This window comes from Rhamphochromis sp. 'chilingali' (genome assembly GCF_963969265.1).
Source record: "Rhamphochromis sp. 'chilingali' genome assembly, chromosome: 9".
Classification (NCBI taxonomy): Eukaryota; Metazoa; Chordata; class Actinopteri; order Cichliformes; family Cichlidae; genus Rhamphochromis; species Rhamphochromis sp. 'chilingali'.
In genome coordinates this window covers 12,319,586-12,336,734 of record NC_137936.1, presented here as the reverse complement: position 1 = coordinate 12,336,734, position 17,149 = coordinate 12,319,586, and the positions used below count along the sequence as shown (strand labels likewise).

At 38.4% G+C, this 17,149-nt stretch overlaps 1 protein-coding gene across 3 annotated transcripts; it reads right to left on the bottom strand.

The window, feature by feature from the left end:
* Nucleotides 1-1,978: 1,978 nt before the first annotated feature.
* Nucleotides 1,979-16,052, bottom strand: tmem128 (transmembrane protein 128). Of its 3 annotated transcripts, XM_080891816.1 has the most exons (5): nucleotides 15,857-16,050; nucleotides 14,486-14,618; nucleotides 13,370-13,531; nucleotides 7,454-7,562; nucleotides 3,343-3,657 (listed from the first exon to the last, which is right to left on the bottom strand). In XM_080891816.1, exons 1-4 carry the CDS (start codon nucleotides 15,954-15,956, stop codon nucleotides 7,463-7,465), a joined length of 495 nt encoding a protein of 164 aa, XP_080747942.1. In that variant the 5' UTR covers nucleotides 15,957-16,050; the 3' UTR covers nucleotides 3,343-3,657; nucleotides 7,454-7,462. The 3 variants fall into 3 exon arrangements, with proteins under 3 accessions (XP_080747943.1, XP_080747942.1, XP_080747941.1); XM_080891817.1 differs by lacking the exons at nucleotides 3,343-3,657; nucleotides 7,454-7,562 and adding an exon at nucleotides 1,979-2,771 and having other exon boundaries at nucleotides 15,857-16,052; XM_080891815.1 differs by having other exon boundaries at nucleotides 3,343-7,562; nucleotides 15,857-16,049.
* Between the last annotated feature and the right edge of the window lie 1,097 nt (nucleotides 16,053-17,149).

The following is a 17,149-nucleotide window of genomic DNA, read 5'->3' as shown; positions in this document are numbered from 1 at the left end:
CAAACGTGTATAAGATGCAATTTCTAAATTAGCTGAAAGTGGGCGTCAGGCTTCGTCGAGCAGCTCGGATTTCAAGATGCTGAGTAATATAAATTCCAATTTATCACCTTTTTTCAACTGCACATTACATCCTCAAAGTTAAACTTTGCCATTATCCATTTCCAATAAAATAAAGTTATATAACTTTAGCTATTTTTGCTAAAAAATTTGATTGTCAGACATATCAACAATATCATTAAAACTTACCATAAATGCTGTCATATGACAGAGTCAGGGTACTATTAGTCTATATGGGGCGATCGTGGCTCAAGAGTTGGCAGTTCGTCTTGTAATCGGAAAGTTGCCGGTTTGAGCCCCGGCTCCGACAGTCTCGGTCGTTGTGTCCTTGGGCAAGACACTTCCCCCGTTGCCTACTGGTGGTGGTCAGTTGGCCCGGTGGTACCAATTTCCAGCAGCCTCGCCTCTGTCAGTGTGCCCCAGGGCAGCTGTGGCTACAATGTAGCTTGCCTTCACCAGTGTGTGAATGTGTGTGTGAATGGGTGGATGACTGAATGTGTAAAGCGCTTTGGGGTCCTTAGGGACTAAATAAAGCGTTATACAAATACAGGCCATTTATATCAATCTGTGACTGAACGGAGTCAAGTTGGCAGCAATTAACCGTGATAAATTATAGAAAATCACATACACCAACCAGGCATAAGATTATGACCACTGGCAGGTGAACACTGATTATTTCTACATCGTGCCCATATTAGTGGTTGGACTATATTAGGGACTAAGTGGACATTTTGTCCTCAAAGTTTTATGTGTTTGAAGCAGGAAAAATGGGCAAGGATAAGGATTTGACCTAGTTTGACAAGGGTCAAATTGTACAGCAGTGAACCAGAGACAGGGTAATGGACAGCCAAGAGTCACTGATGTGTGTACAGATCAAAGGCCGGCCTCTGTTTTCTGATCCAACAGAAGAGCTACTATTGCTCAAATTGCCAGAAGTAGTTAATGCTGGTTCTGATAGCAATTTGTCAAATACACACTTTGTTGTGTATGGGGCTGCATAGCCACAGTCCAGTCGAGTGCCCATTGTTGACCCTTGTCCACTGCCGAAAAGGCAAACAATGGCACGTGAGCATCAGAACTGAACCATGGAGAAGTGGAAGGTGGTGGCCTGGTCTGATGAATCATGTTTTCTTTTACATCGTATGGATGGCCGTGTGTGTGTGTTACTTATCTGGGGAATACCTGGGACCAAGATGTAGTGTAGCAGAAGCGTCATGGTTTGAGCAGTGTTGAGTTTGGAAGCATGGGGTTAGCCATCCATCGGGATGTTACTTTGACATGCACCATCTATCTAAGAACTGTTGAACACCCTTTCATGGAAACACTATTCCCCGATAGCTGTGGCTAAAGACAATGTACTCTGCCATAAAGCAAAAATGGTTCAGAAATGTTTGGAGGAGTGCAACGCTGACTTTGACAACTCAGTCCAATTGAGCATGTGTGGGATATGGTGGAGAAAAAATTCAAATCCATCTAACATCTTGGTATCAGATACCATAGCACGTCTTCAGGGGTGTATTGGAGCACATGTCCCAGCAGGTCAAGGCTCTTTGGCAGTAAAAGGCAGGCCAACACAATATTAGGCAGGTGGTCATAATGCTATGCCCAATCAGTATAGCTGTTGCTGGCATGTCCACGCTGGTTTGTGCCTTTGTTGTAAAAATGCTTCTTGCCACTGAATCTCATATTTTTGGAAGGCCTGTTTGTTTTCCCTTAAATGGTGCCACATTTCTAACGAAAATGCATTTGTGGTTTGAGCAGCAGCATTCAGTATGTGGAAGGATCCATTGAAAACTTGCCAAATCTTCCCTGCCAAACAGCTTGCTCTGCTATTGACTCCTGTTAGGTGTTGTTTATTGAAATGGATGAAGAAACAAGACATACTGGCAATTAAACAATTTATTCATTTAACAAAATTTCAGTAGCATATGGAAGGCTGAGTGAGGAAACGATTGTGGTGTCGTCTTCTTTGGGCGCCCACTTCAAAGCCTCTTCTTGACAGGTGCCGACTCCAGGTGTTGACAAACGAGTCAATAGCAGAATAAGAGAAGAAATGGCAAGTTTTTCATGGGCATAACACATACTCAACTCTGCTGCTCAACCCATAAATACAATTTCCTTACAAGGGAAATAAACAGGCTTTCCAGTAGTATAAGATTTATTGCCAAGAAGCATTGTTAAACCAAAGAATAGACCAAACACACCTGTCCTTACCTTTTGTGCTAGGTTTATTACACTTTAAGTTTGCAACTTCCTGTTCCATAGGAATATAACCAGAATACAACCATTTGGCAGTGAGCCGAGTCCCCTGGAGTTGTATTCAATGGCAAAGATTGACAACATGTTGTTATCTGTTGCTGTCTGATTCAATTTGCATTTATAAACTAGACAGCAATTATTTGCAAACCTTGAACAATCAGAGTCATTTCAGTCAATCCATGTCAGACAGTAAAAGGTTGCCTCCTGTCAAGTGACCTGTACAATTGTCTTGCAATAAGGAGTGGTTGTGAGTGTGCAACACCCTCAAGCAGTAGGAAAGCATTTGCAACTTTTTGGTAACTAATCAGTAGAGGAATGTTAAAAATAAAATGCAACTTTGTCAAGCTAAGTAGGTGGAGCCTACAGTGGAGCCAATTTAATGTCATTTTGCTCAGCTAACATGTCAGCATTGTGGCGCATGAGATGATTTGTCTTGTCCTCCTCTTCCCCAGCTTCTGAAAATTTTTAAGGACACATTGCACACAGACTTCAGCCAATATCTCTAGAAATATCTCACATGCAAAAAACACTATTTCATGCCTGTCAAGCTGTTATTTTTGACATCTTTCATAGATTTAACAAAAGAAATTGGATTTAATTACTTCCATATTGTGCCAGGCTGCTGGCAACAAAGCGCATAGATATATAATTTGTTACATTTTTCTTTAGCAAGACGGCCAGCGTCACTAGACACAAGACTCCCTTGAGTTAGATGCTTTTTTTTTTTTTAATAGTCGAATGACTCACCGGTCAGTGCAAAGTAGCTTAATGAACCAAAAAAAACAACAACACTTCCCTAAAAACTGTTAGGTACAAGGACTGGACTAATTTAAATGAAAACCTAGCAAGTCTCCAAAGAAAAACGTCTGAAGGTAAATAAAGAAAATAAAGAAATTCTTAAAAAAAAAACAAAAAAAAAAACCCACAACAACAACAACAACAACAACAACAACAACAACAACCCACAAACAAAACTCAACACTGTAGTGAATTGGAGTTGATTAGGCTGGACAACAAACAAGACAGTTGAATGGTTTTAATCTTTATTTACAATCATTTTACTATACATAATGCACTGTGCAGCTTTTTTTTGTTTTAGTACCTTTTACTACCTTTAGTACTACCTTTAGTATCTTTAAAACAGAAACAATACAATCTCAGTTGTTTGATAAAAGACAATGAAAATTAAAATCTTTATAGCAGTCAAAAAAAAAAACCCCAAAACAAAACAAAAAACAGCAACACAAAGATTGCGAGATGAATATAATTACACCGATGAACTGTGTGAATCAAATAAGTGGAGTAAAGGAGGACCACACTGGCCATAACTCAATGGTAAAGCTGCAAGACAAGTATAGAGAAATGTTTGAATAGTGAATATTTTTAAAAAAAAAAATATTAGTTGCATACAGAAATACAATATTTAACATGATGAGAAAGAATCTGAGAACATATGACAAGTGAAAAAAAAAAGCAAATATCCAAACTTGTTCACATTGTTTTAGGCTACATCTACACAGGTATTTTGGCAAGTGTGGCTTTTTCTATGCATTTTTGTGTTTTGAATCCATGAAAACAGACTCTCTGAAAAACTCTCTTTTTGGATCTCTTTCACCTACCGGATTGTGACACAGAATCTAAGATCTTCTGAAACTAAGGGTGGTTCAGGGAAGATTTGACTCATTAGATCATCACTCACTCTCAATAATACTCTAATTCCTACAAATTATTTGGGGTCCCCCCCCCACACACACACACACACCTCTGTAATACATGTAGACACAAATAGTAATTATCTTCTGTTGGTTTCCGAGCATTACTGTGTAGTAACATTCACCTGTCCAAGGCTATAGTTTACGATTTCTGCAGGGTAGTGTTTTTATATCCGTGTTCCTGAAAATGTGACACCATTTCCTCAGATTTCATTTCAAATCCCCTTTACTGGTCAGCGTCTTCTGACTCATTGAAATTTACCAAAAGGGAAAATTTTTGTAAGCCACTTCAGATGAAAGCTGTTGGCATGTACTAGAACTCTCTATTGGTAACACATGTATGTCACTTTGTGATCTTTAATGATTTTGCAGCCCAATAAATATATTCTCACCTGGCTATACTCCAAAGACAGTTTATATTGTAATTGAGGTTATTTAAAAAGATATGAAAAGTTTATCACCATATCACCAGTGTACCATTCCCACTGAACAATAGGTTTAAGAAAAAGAAAACAACAACATTCACTGGTGGAATATTCCATTCACCATAAGGTGGTAGCTTGCGACTGGTGTAACACCATATCTGGACCGCCCTACTGGGGGCATACCACTAGAAACGATTCTGTGTTCATGGACTTTTATTCTCTGATGAAGGCGTGTGTATTTACATACAAATAAAGGCTGGAATTTGTTTGGGGTTTTTTTTAGAAAGGGAGTGATTTATTTTTAATTTTTTTTTTAGTTGGGGGAGTTTCACTGAGATATAGTTCAAAATGTACTTGGGGAAAAAGTGTCCATGTGGATGTAGGCACGCAAGCTTAATTCATGTCATTAGTAACATCTGTGTTCACCCTGCTCATATCAAAACAGCTGCTCTCAAATATGTCCATTACAAACAAAAAGAATAAGCTTAAGAGACAACTGGTTCAACAACAATGCTTCTGTACATGTACAGGGTCAGCAAGGGGACAATGAATCATGCTTTTGTTTTCTTTAAGCTACAGGGAAAAAAAGTACCTGACATTTAATTTATCATGCCAAGAACATGGGAGGAGATTTTATTTTGTGGGTTTCAACTATTACACTGTCCTATACGCCACAGTGAGATGTCATTCAAGTAAAACCTAGTAGAGGTCTAATCAACTAAATTAAGCCAAACATCTGTTTGAGTATAAAATGAGTTTATATCAACTAATTTCCAAGTTCATTAAAGGAAAGGAGAAAAAAATGACAACTTGACTATTTCAAAAATAAGTAACAATTGATTGATTATAATGCCGGCAATTCACACATCTTTAGGAAAGAGCTCATTTCTGACACTTTTTCACATAATCATTCTTTGGTTTACAACCCAGGACTTGTGACCTTAGCTGAGGACAGGAATGGAGATCAACTGATGATACTGATCCATCTGCCAGTTTCCCATTCCACTCCATCTTCACTCATGTACAAGACCCTGAGATACTTGAACATCTCTATTTGGAGCAGCAACTTGTTCCAAAGCTAGAGCAGGCACGCAACCTGCTTGTGGCTAAGAATCAGAACTTGAGGTGCCAATTCTCCTCCCAGTTGCGTCATAGCCACAATCCACAAATTCTATGTGGCATTAGCATGCATCATCCAAGACAGCTACATAACTTACAGACATTTAGGGTAAATCGTATCCACCTCAAGAGCCCTGCCACCAAGTATTAAATTTAATTACCTCCAAAACCTTGCTCCCTTGTGTTTTACCAGTCAAAATAATAATAAAATATCCAGTCTATTCCATCCCATCCACATTAAACTGGTTGCACTGCCCAAATATGCATCAAAGTTACTCCAGTCCCATCAAACTATGGATCAACTTCACTCACTAGCTCAGGCTCCTTACCTGCTAGACATTTCATGTACCTCTAGCTTGTTTTGGGACTTAGCTAATGCTGCTATTTTATGTAATGCATTTCAAGACTCAAAGATTCCTCAGACAAGTGAAAAGAAAGACTGTAACCACAAAAAAGCAAAAATGATATTGGACGCATCGAGAGCAGTTCTATTAAAAAAAACAACAACAAAAAAACCTATCACTCAGTGTATGGTGCTTTGTCTTGACAATGGTGTCAAAGCATGTATGTAGAGTAAATCAAACATGGGAAAGATTTTGAATTGAAAAGGTTGCGGGATAGCGTGGTAGGTCTGAATGAAATTCAGTACACTATTGCTTTTCATGTGGTAAAAATGGTTCAAGCTAAAAAAAAAAAAGAGGGCTGGTAAGTGTATACACGATTATGCCATCACTGCACACTCAGTGTACTTACCTGAAAGAAACTTACGAAACAATTTCTGCTGTACATGTAATTTATTTTTTCCTAGAAGGTTCTACATTTAGAACTTGCATAATTTCATCTTGGACAGCCACTACATAAAAATCCATTATTTGCTATATCAGTGTTTCCCAACCTTTTGGAGCCACGGCACATATTTCATTTTAGAAAAATCACACATGCTAGGGCCTTCATCTGGGTTGGAATTTTCTCCAGGACCCAGGTCAGATCGACTACTTTTCTTTTCAGATATTTATCGATTGCTATTCTCACAGCATGACTATTATGTAATTTCTTCTTGGTTTTCTTCTGTTTTACTGGCAGTTAGCAACCCATTTAATTACAGCAGGTAGTTGTACTGCCCTCTAGTGGAAGAAAATATAATTGTTCTGCCCGCTGATTGCTTAGAGCAGCGGTCCCCAACCTTTTTTGCGCCATGGACCGGTTTATGCCAGACAATATTTTCAAGGACCGGCCTTTAAGGTGTCGCGGATAAATACAACAAAATAAAACTAGCTTTGAAAGGTACCGAAAAAAAGAAGATTTATTCATAACACACGTGAAAAGACTCAGGAAAACAGAGTTAACAATAAAAACGATAACAAAATAACGCTGAAAACCGATAAAAACCCTGAAAACCATACATTTCACACCTGAGCCTCAAGTTTCGCGGCCCGGTACCAAACGACTCTCGGACCGGTACCGGTCCAAGGCCCGGGGGTTGGGGACCGCTGGCTTAGAGTACTAATCAGATGGAATCAGATCATCTTCCACGGCACACCTATGTGCCGCAGCACAGTAGTTGGAAAACACTGTGCTATATAAAGCATTAAGTTTCAATGAAAGATGTATTTTTTGGTGACATATCCAACAACAAAATAGTTAAGATAATTTAACCTTTACTGCCAACAATTTCAATTAACAGAGTGCGCTGGACAGTGCAGTCTCTCTTTACTTTAGTGCTTAAAACTCTTTGCCACTTTGAAGATGTGTCCAAAAGACAATACAATGTCAACAGATTGATTAAAAAAAAGACACTCTGTGAAAATTAAAATGTCCACAGTATAGTTATTTAAAAAACAAACAAACAAAAACAAAAAAAAACTAAGAACACTGTCCCACCTTTCCTATTCATCCAAGCAAAGAGATGAACATGACCACACCCATGAACTGTGTGAAGAGGATGAGTGGAGTGAAGAAGGACCACACTGGCCATAATGCAATGTTAAAGCTGCAAGACAAATAATTGAGAAATGTTTGAGTATTGATCATTTGTAAAATATTAGTTGAATACAGATGCTCCCTGTTACAAAAAGATGTGAGAGGACAGGCAACAGAGCTGTTTCTCTATCAGATTCAGCTCCTCTGCCCCTTCATCATATACAGGCATTTTATTTTATTTTAGGTTTTAAACACCACATGCTATCAGTTGCTATAATGCAATATATCTGTCTTTAATAATAATAATAATAATAATAATAATAATCATCATCATCACCATTATCATCTTTTGAGAATAAAGAAGTATGGGATAAATAAAGTATTATGATCTTTAATTTTTTTTGCACTCACAAACAAACAAAAAACTACTAAATAAATACTGTGCTGTATGCATTGTGGCAAAGTATTGAATCACCTCTTTTTTTCCTATTGAATCACATTTCTTTCTGTTTTTTCCTAAGGAAGCAACACGGTTTAAAAATGCTCCAGAGCAACATCTTTATGCATGCTCAATCATAGAGGTAAGGAAATCCCAAAAAGTTGATTCTGTTCATCTGGACGTGGTGTTTTCAGTGGGAGAAATGATTTGTCACTCATCCAAATGACTTCTTCAGTCTCAGCTGACTGCAGCTTTCCCCAACCTTTTAAACGGTACATTTGCATAATGAGTGAAAATACAACTGGACAAGTGGGTGAAAAATCTGTCTGACAGACAACTCACCCAAGCAGAGAAAAACATCCTTGCGAAAGGGTAGAGCTTTGCTGTGATACCGACACAAATATGGCTAGTGGAACCGATCACAGCCATAGAAACAGCAATTTGAAACAACAACATTGAAGATGTGGAAGCAGAGCAACTGCGGACAAAGGTTTCAGCCTGTCTAAACAATGCAAAGCTTTGAGGAGCATGGAGGAGAGCAAAGCACTCACATCCCTTAGTAATGACGAAAACAATATCATTCTTCCGGCAGACAAAGGTAGGTGCACAGTTTTGCTAAGCCAGAAAGACTATCATGAGAACATTTTGCCACAGTGACAAAAATACTTATGAGCCCCTGAAACGAGACCCAGGACGTGGTTACAGGAAGATGGTGTCTGAAGTAGTTAGAACAAGACAATGCCATTGACCAGACCTCATACCACAGGATATACCCAGGGGAAGCTACACCAAGTCCATGTGGTTTGCTAAAGATGCATAAACAGGGTGTACCTTTAAGACCAATTGTCTTTATGATCAACTCAGTCACCTATAACATCTCGGTTCTGGATTCGATCCTCAACCCGTTAGTAGGCACCTCTAAACACCACATCAAGAACACCTTGGATTTTGTTGAGAGATGTCATTATGTAGGCAGATGAAACCATGGTCTCGTACGATGTTACATCTCTCTTCACTTGCATCCCAGTCACTGAAGCAGTGGAGGTAGTTTGTAAGCGATTACAAGATGACCCCAACCTCAGCACCAGAACCAATCTCAGCACCGACCAGCTAGAGTAGGGCGATATGGCCAAAAATATTTATCACGATATATATTTGAAAATTTGCGATAATGATATAACTGACTTTACTAGTGCCAAAAAAAACCAAAAAAACATTCATGTATTGTCACTTAAACAAGCAGCTGTTTTTATGTGCATTAAAGCTATATAAATCCAGTGTGTAACCACTGAGAGCTAAAACTCAGGTGAGATTTCAAAGCTGTGCCGGTGATTGGACATCAGCCGCTGATCAAGTGGGTTCGCCTATAAAGTGCTCTGTAGGGAAAAAGCTCCAGCAGCTCTGTGCTCTGGAAAAAAACTGTATTTACTTATCTTTTGCAGAAAAATGCGCCAACATTGCGTTATATCGAACAACGACTGCCCAGCTAAACTGACTATCACCAGGTAATGTGTTTCTTGAATTAGCAGCAGGTGTTAAACAGCTGACATGTGAGGAGGGGGATGCATGCAGGTAAACTGAGGGCTTGTTGAACTGACTGATCGCTGGTGTCGTGAGAAAAATGTCAGCTCGTTCTGTATGTTACAGAAGCACAGAGACACAAGACCAGGCGGAAAGAGACGATCGTTCGGTGAAAATGAGAATCTGCAGATGCAACATGTGGAACACGGAGAGTGGAATATGTAAACAAACCGGTTAATGTAAAAAACAAACAAACAAACAAACAAAATACAGTTACGATGGAACACCGGGGCTGTGAGCTCGGTGCACTCTGTCAGCTGACCGTTAGCAGAGCTAGTGACATCTCTGAAAACATGTCCTATGTTGACAACCTGACCAGACATGTAAAGATTAGGCCATGACATTCGCGGCTAAAACACTATTAAAAAAGTGTAGTTGGTGACAGAAAAATGGGGTATTTTAAAACTTTACACCACCACCATTGCTGCCTGAGATTTGAAATGCATTCTGGGATACCTGGCTGCCCCAAGTCCACACAAGCAATCGATTATCTAGGATCAACCTGTCTTGACTTACTTTGCACGGCAACCAAGAAAATGTTAGAGAAGCTGCAGTGGCAGCGTTAAACATTTGTTTAATTATATATTTCCAATTTTAATTAATTATTGCCACATTTAATTAATTATTTAATGGTGTATTTAATTATAAAACAGTGGGAACACCATCCCCACAGATACAGCGGCCAGGGAAGCTGAAGAACATATCGAGAATGCCCTGGACATTTATCAAAGCTGGGAAGACACCTAAAGGAAGCTCCAGGCGATCCAGGAGAGAAGAAGGACAAGAGCTTCCTCAGGAAAACCCCGTAGTGATCCCTTATGTGTCAGGAATATCAGAACAGCTGAGACGCATTTTCTCCTAACACCAGAAACACACTGCGTCACAAATTGGTCCACCCCAAGGATCGGATGTCCCGACACAGAGCAGTATAGTGTACGCTGTTAAGTGCCAGGAGGATAACCATGATTTATACATTGGGAAAACCAAACAACCTCTGGCTAAGCAGATGGCACAACACAGAAAAGTCAGGCCAGGAGTCTACTCACACCTACAGGCCAGTGACCACTCTTTCAATGATCCTCGACAGGGAGGAACACTGGTTTGAGCAGGGGGTCAAGGAGACCATTTACTTGAAAAGGGAAAGACCATCTCTTAATTGAGGAGGTGGACTATGGGTGCATCTTTCACCATCTTACAATGCTGTGACTGCAGCCGTTTCCCAACTCTCTGTGAATGGTACTCATAGCAACCACTGATCAATGGGCTTTGATCAATGGTTGTTGATTAGTGGTGATGAAAATTTGGATATTAATGATCAAGAAAGTGACCTCACGCCCATTGTTCGTCAGTGGTGCTAGTTTCAGTTATTGTGCAAATGTACTGTTTAAAAGGATGGCGAAACCTGCAGTCACCTGAGACTAAAGAAGTCACTTGGATGAATCAACTTTTTGGGGCTCTTGATCAATAGTTCTCAAGGTTCTCTGAAGGCCTTTCAAAGCTTTTCTTTGGACATTAGCTGCTTTTTCACTCAACTATTAGTCCAGTCCTTGTACCTGTCCATTTTCAAAGGATTTTGTTTTTGTTGTTTCTTGTCCACTTAACACTGACCTATGAATCATTGAAGCATAAAAAAGCACCCAAGTCAAGGGATGACCCAGTGTTGTGTCTACATATAACAGACAACTTAAAGAAAAAAACAAAACAAAAGCAGCCTGTCACAAAAAACACACAATTTATTTCTACTTCCTTCACTGGCCCTAGCTGTCAGGAAGGCATTCTCAAGGAAGAAAAATAGAGAGAGAGAAAAAAAAAAAAGCTGATTTATCCCAAATTAGACATGAACTGAAATGAAATATGTGGTAAGAGGTCTTATGGAACGATTAATCCAAATTTCAAATTTCTTGTTCAAATCATCACTTTCATGGTCAGAAGAGGTACAAAAATGAGTACCTACAGCCATTTGTAAAACTCGGTGAGGCTCTGGCATGGTTTGAGGCTACATTTCAGCCAATGGTGCTGGAAATTGTGTCGAAAATGATGGAATTATGAATGCAGAAAAACACTGGCAGATTTTGATCCACCATGCAATATGAACTGAAAGATGACTGACAGCTTTATTTTTCAGCATAACAATGATCCCAAACACACTGCCAATGAAGTAAAAACTTAACTGGATAGAGAAACCAAAAGTGCAACATTATCAGTTAGTGTTGTGCGATATGACCAAAAATCTCCTGATATAACCCATCTGTTATCCCGATAATGACACATATCACAATATAGTACATTTTCTGTAGATTTTGTGATTATATGTGTTGATTATATAAACAGAAGTAATATTTCTTGTTACATTTAAATTAAATCAAAAGTGAAACAAATATGACCCTCACATGGCGTTAACCACATGGCGTATTGACACAAACTAGATGACCCGTTGCACTCATGAAAGCGCTTCCCTGAGCCCTCCAGCTATCATTACTGTCCCTGTATGGTTGTCAAGAAACTAACCTCTGCAGACACTGACTGCAGAGTGTTCGGTTTCGGATGCAGTGCACCATTAAACTCTTACAAGGATGTGTTGTTCGGCTCACCCACATATCTGTTGTTCCAGCGTAGTATGCTACGTTGCTGATTTCCTCCAATACTTACCCGACACTCGTAATATAAAACAGGCAAATCGACTCGTGGTGAAGTGTTTTCGGCTGGGAGTTATGTACCTGGAATCGAATGTTTTGACCAGTGCACAAAATCATATAACGAGCTCCTAAATTTTTTTTGGCTGGTTCTTGTGTGGTGCCAATGAAAGAATATTTCAGTTAATACTGTGTTTTGTGATAGAGTATAAATATGAAACAATAAGCGTTTCGATATCATCCTCTAATATAATTCATCATATCGCACAGCCCAACTTTCAGTCATAGATTGGCCTCCCCAGTGCCCAGATCTCAACATTATTGAAGCAGTGTGGGATCATTTTGCCAGAGAATGGAACAAAAGTCAGCCAACATCCAAAGAAGAGCTTTAAATGTCCTTCAAGAAGCCTGGAGAACTATTCCTGAAGACTACTTAAATAAATGGTAAGAAGATTTGCCTAAGGGAGTTCAGACAGTGTTAAAAAATAAAAATGGTTATACAAATTCATTATACCATATTGATATTACCATATATACACACGATATAGATTTTCCAGCTTTTGAGAACTGTACAAACTCTATTTTTGCCTTATATACTGCATTGCATATTGCAAATATGCAAGACAATATATAAAGAAAATAATTTGCTGCCCCTACTTTCAATTTCCCTAGAAAATTATAAAGAAATGAGGGTTGGTTCAACATCTTTTTTGCACAGTAGTATACACACAAACACCTGCAAGAAAATGTCTAAACCTGCTCCATTCCACTTTCACAAATAGCCTTGATTAAATACCAATATTTGTTTTTAACCTGCTATCAAAATGGCTGCCATTAAACAAGTCAATTATTACATATTTTAAATTGTGCTGAAATGCTAGGCACTTTTTACTGTTCATAACATTACACACATACTTTTAGATCAGTTTGAGTCAATAGAGGCTAGCTTTAGCAGCTTTCATTCCCTACAGATTAAGATCCACTTTGATTACAGTACATGCCACAGTAACATTTAAATCTTACTGGACAGTCAGTTGCCTACCATTATCTCTTACTATATACCCAAAAGAATATAAAATTGTTTATGCAAAAACATTTAAAGAAGAAAAGTACTATAGCCTTTGCTATACATGTTGTTGGCATATAAACCTATGGCTGCATTTTTTGTGTGAAAACAATGCTTTGGAGTTAACTTGTAATTACGCAGGATATGTCCCGTTTTACCTGCATGATGCAGCGATAAATGCTGCAGTGGTGATTGGAGGAATGGCAGGGTACTCTTGGTCATAGTGCTGGATGCCTTTGTACCACTCCAAGTACACAATGCAAAATGTGGCCAGAGACAAGCAGATCCCCAGGAGTAACAGACCAACGCTGAACCACCAACTGGCAAAACAGGTTAAAATGAGGATCAGTGTCAACATCTAAAGCTAGTCTATTCAAACAGAGAACATGCTGCATCATGAAAACATTCGCACGAGTATCATATAATCACAATGTCATTGAAAGAGAAGAAAAAAAAAACAAAAACAAAAAAAACACCTCTTGGGTTTTGATTTTCAAGCACCTTTCATAACGACAAAGTAGTGCTTGGTGATACAGTTAAAAAATAAAGAAAGAAAATGTAATGTTAAAAAAAGGTATTCCTTTATAACACCAACACTACAATTATGTAAGTAATATAAAAAAAATTTTTTAAACTGAAATACTGATTTGACAAAAATTATGTGAAATATATTAAAAAAAACAATGTGCACAGAGGAGGTGACGCCTTTAAGAAGATAATCCGTCACTTCTTATTGTGGGATGTTTTCTGTTATTGCAGTTATCAGCATCTAGCTATGATTAAGTTACAAAAGTATCTGAGTATGGCATTTGGTGGAATTGGTGCACCCCAGAAAAGAAAAGAAAAGAAAGACTCTTTTTATACAAGGGTATTGTGCTAATCTGCATCTCCTTATCACTGCATCATTAGAGTGCAGAGTAGAGAACAGTCACTCTATATGAGATAAGCTACAGTAAAGACATTAACAGCAGAAAATATACAAGCTAATGTCTGTGTGCACATGCACCAGCTAGTGAACCAAACAGCAGTACTGTTCTATAGTCCAGGCAAAATGCAACAACTAAGCGGACAGTAACCTGCTTAGCTAATAGAACTCATGTTGAGTATCATCACAAATTATGCATTTTCCACAAAATGCAATGAAATATACTGATGTTGATGATATTCAGAAAGAACTACAGCAAACACTTTAAAAGAACAATGTTTACTGTGATTATCTGAGAAATTTTAATAATAGTATAACGCGGAATGAGTGAGCAACAAAGCACATTCACCTTTTTATATCATCATTTTCCATGATGTGTCGGAGGAAGTCCACGTAGTATGTCACAACTACCGAAGCCACAATCCAGAAAACAGAGTGTTTATTGATGCGAGGGAGTGGTTTGACCTCTTTTTCCTCTTGACCTGAAAGATAAAAAAAAAACAAAAACAAACAAACACAAAAGCACAAAAATTATTTGCATTAACTCAAGCCCTTTTTAAGAGCATACTTAATTACAGGACACCTCAGAAGAACAGACCGTACACTGTTACGATGTTTTACTATAAATTAGATGCTAAGTAAAGTTATTATATTAAACACCCTGCATTACTCAAAGAAAACTGAAGTTATAGCACCAGATGACATAAATCAAATCTAAGATTTGTCTCATCAGAAGGCATACGACAAATCTCTGTTGTACAAATTCCAGCCTTTAACGTTTAAGCAGCTTCTGAGGCAAAACTGATAGGTTTCCTTCAGACAATCTTCCCTCTCAGAGGGCTATTAATCTCTATAATTTAATGGTTGATTAAACGTATCAGAGATTGTTGTTGGCTGCTGAAGTGGCTTAGCGTGCTACTCCACTATACAAAGAGTTCACTATGAACTTGACGCCCTAGATAAGTAGCTGCTGTACATCTTAATCAAAGTTAAGCCTAATGGTTCATCCTTCATGTAACATTGGCATAGTACTATAATACATTATCTTGCCATAGAGACCCAGTGATGATAAGCAGGTATGGGTGTCATATACACAAAGCCATTCATAAGAAATCTCAATCTCGGTTATCTTACAGTTTACACTGGCAAAGGCACGACTGATAACTGTGTAGGGGTAGAGTGTCCCCTGTATTATGTTGCTGAGCTGACACAGAGTTTCTTCACAGTCTCACAGTCAAAACAATCAAGAATTGGTGGATTTCTGCCAGCTAAGGCCTCAGAGTTGGACAAGTGTCGGTTGTACAAGCTGCCTACAAGACACCATTACAATAAAAAGGCTGCAGTCACAATGACCAGCCGCTGTGTTACAGCTGAGGGAGTCTGCGTTTAATTACCTGTAGCTTAATACCACAACACCGGGACGAAGTAATGAAAAGAAAGAAAAACGTTAAATGGTTTAAAGAAAGACCAAAAAAAAGAAAGAAAGGTTACTTTTCTATCAACCTCTGCTCGGGTCAGCAGCTGTACCTGTGGCAGACAACCACCATTTGTACTCAAGTGACAGTTTGACACCTTTAAAGTCACAGACCGGGGTTAACTCTGTGGATAACAGTGACGGTGCTTCCAGCGTAAATGGTTCGTTCAGAAGAAGAAGACGAAGAAGAAATATTAGTTCAAACTGGCTAATAACGTTAGCCAGCATACATTTTCTAAACCTTACTCTTTTCATCTTCGGTACCCGAATCTGCTGGTCGCATAAGCAATTCTGCATCTCTTCTAAATCGATTCCGTAAGTTTGCAAGTTCACTGTCGTTCAGCATTTTACTGACGCTACCATTAACTTAACATGAACATTAAATGTTAGCTAGCTGTGTATCAGAAGGCACTTCCTGTGACACACTGAGTCGCTTTTTTATGACGCACTTGAACGAGACGGTTGTAGTTTTAAAACCCATTCTATAATAAAATGATAAGAATAACTAAATGTTTAATCATTTGACTTTAAAGCGATTATAAAATAGCTGAAGTAAAACGTAAAAACATAGAATACTTTCTGAAAGGTTAACGTCAGGTATATATTCAATTGGATCTTTCTAAGATAGAATGCTTAATTTAAAGTATTCTCAGTCTCTTCAATCTTTTAACTCAAGTGACAGATACGACTGTTTTTTCTTATATCTTTACACGTATAAAAATAGAATTTGGCAAAGAGGAATGGGCCGTTCAGAAATTTTCTGTCGTTTTAAAAAGAATATCTATAAAAAACATTTTGTGCCCGTCTTTTATTAAGGAGCAGCTGGAAAGGTAGAGCAACAACCAAACTGGACCACTGGTCTGGAAAGAAATGCACGTCTAGTGTAACTGAGGATTAAGGGGAGGGTGGTCTGATGGGGTACTTCTGATGCCAACCCTCATAACATTTGCAGAATACATAGTCGCTGGCTTTACTCCAAGCCTAATCTTGAATGTGGATGTATACATTTACATAGCTCTGGCAGCAATCTGACACTTCTCTTATTGTTGCTTGTAATTGTGAGCCCTAAATTTTTTCTGTTGAGACTTGAGACAGATTTTTTTTTATATACTTAATGATTTGTCTATCACCCAGTTTAGCAGCTATAAATCCCAGAGTCCAGCTTTTTGTTGGAAGGTTTTTATTATTTTTGTAATATATGACGATTGGACTGACATGTTGCTAAAATTCTAATTATTTAAATCACATAACTGCACAACTCCTGCATTTCGTCATCTTTAGGGAAAATGAAATGACTCCTCTTATTAAAATACCTCACTGAAATAAAACTGTGTAACAGTGCTTAACTTCGTATAGATGTGACACTTACAGTGGGGCAAAAAAGTATTTAGTCAGCCACCGATTGTGCAAGTTCCCCCACCTAAAATGATGACAGAGGTCAGTAATTTGCACCAGAGGTACACTTCAACTGTGAGAGACAGAATGTGGGAAAAAAAAAAAAAAAAGAAAAGAAAAAAAAATCCATGAATCCACATGGTA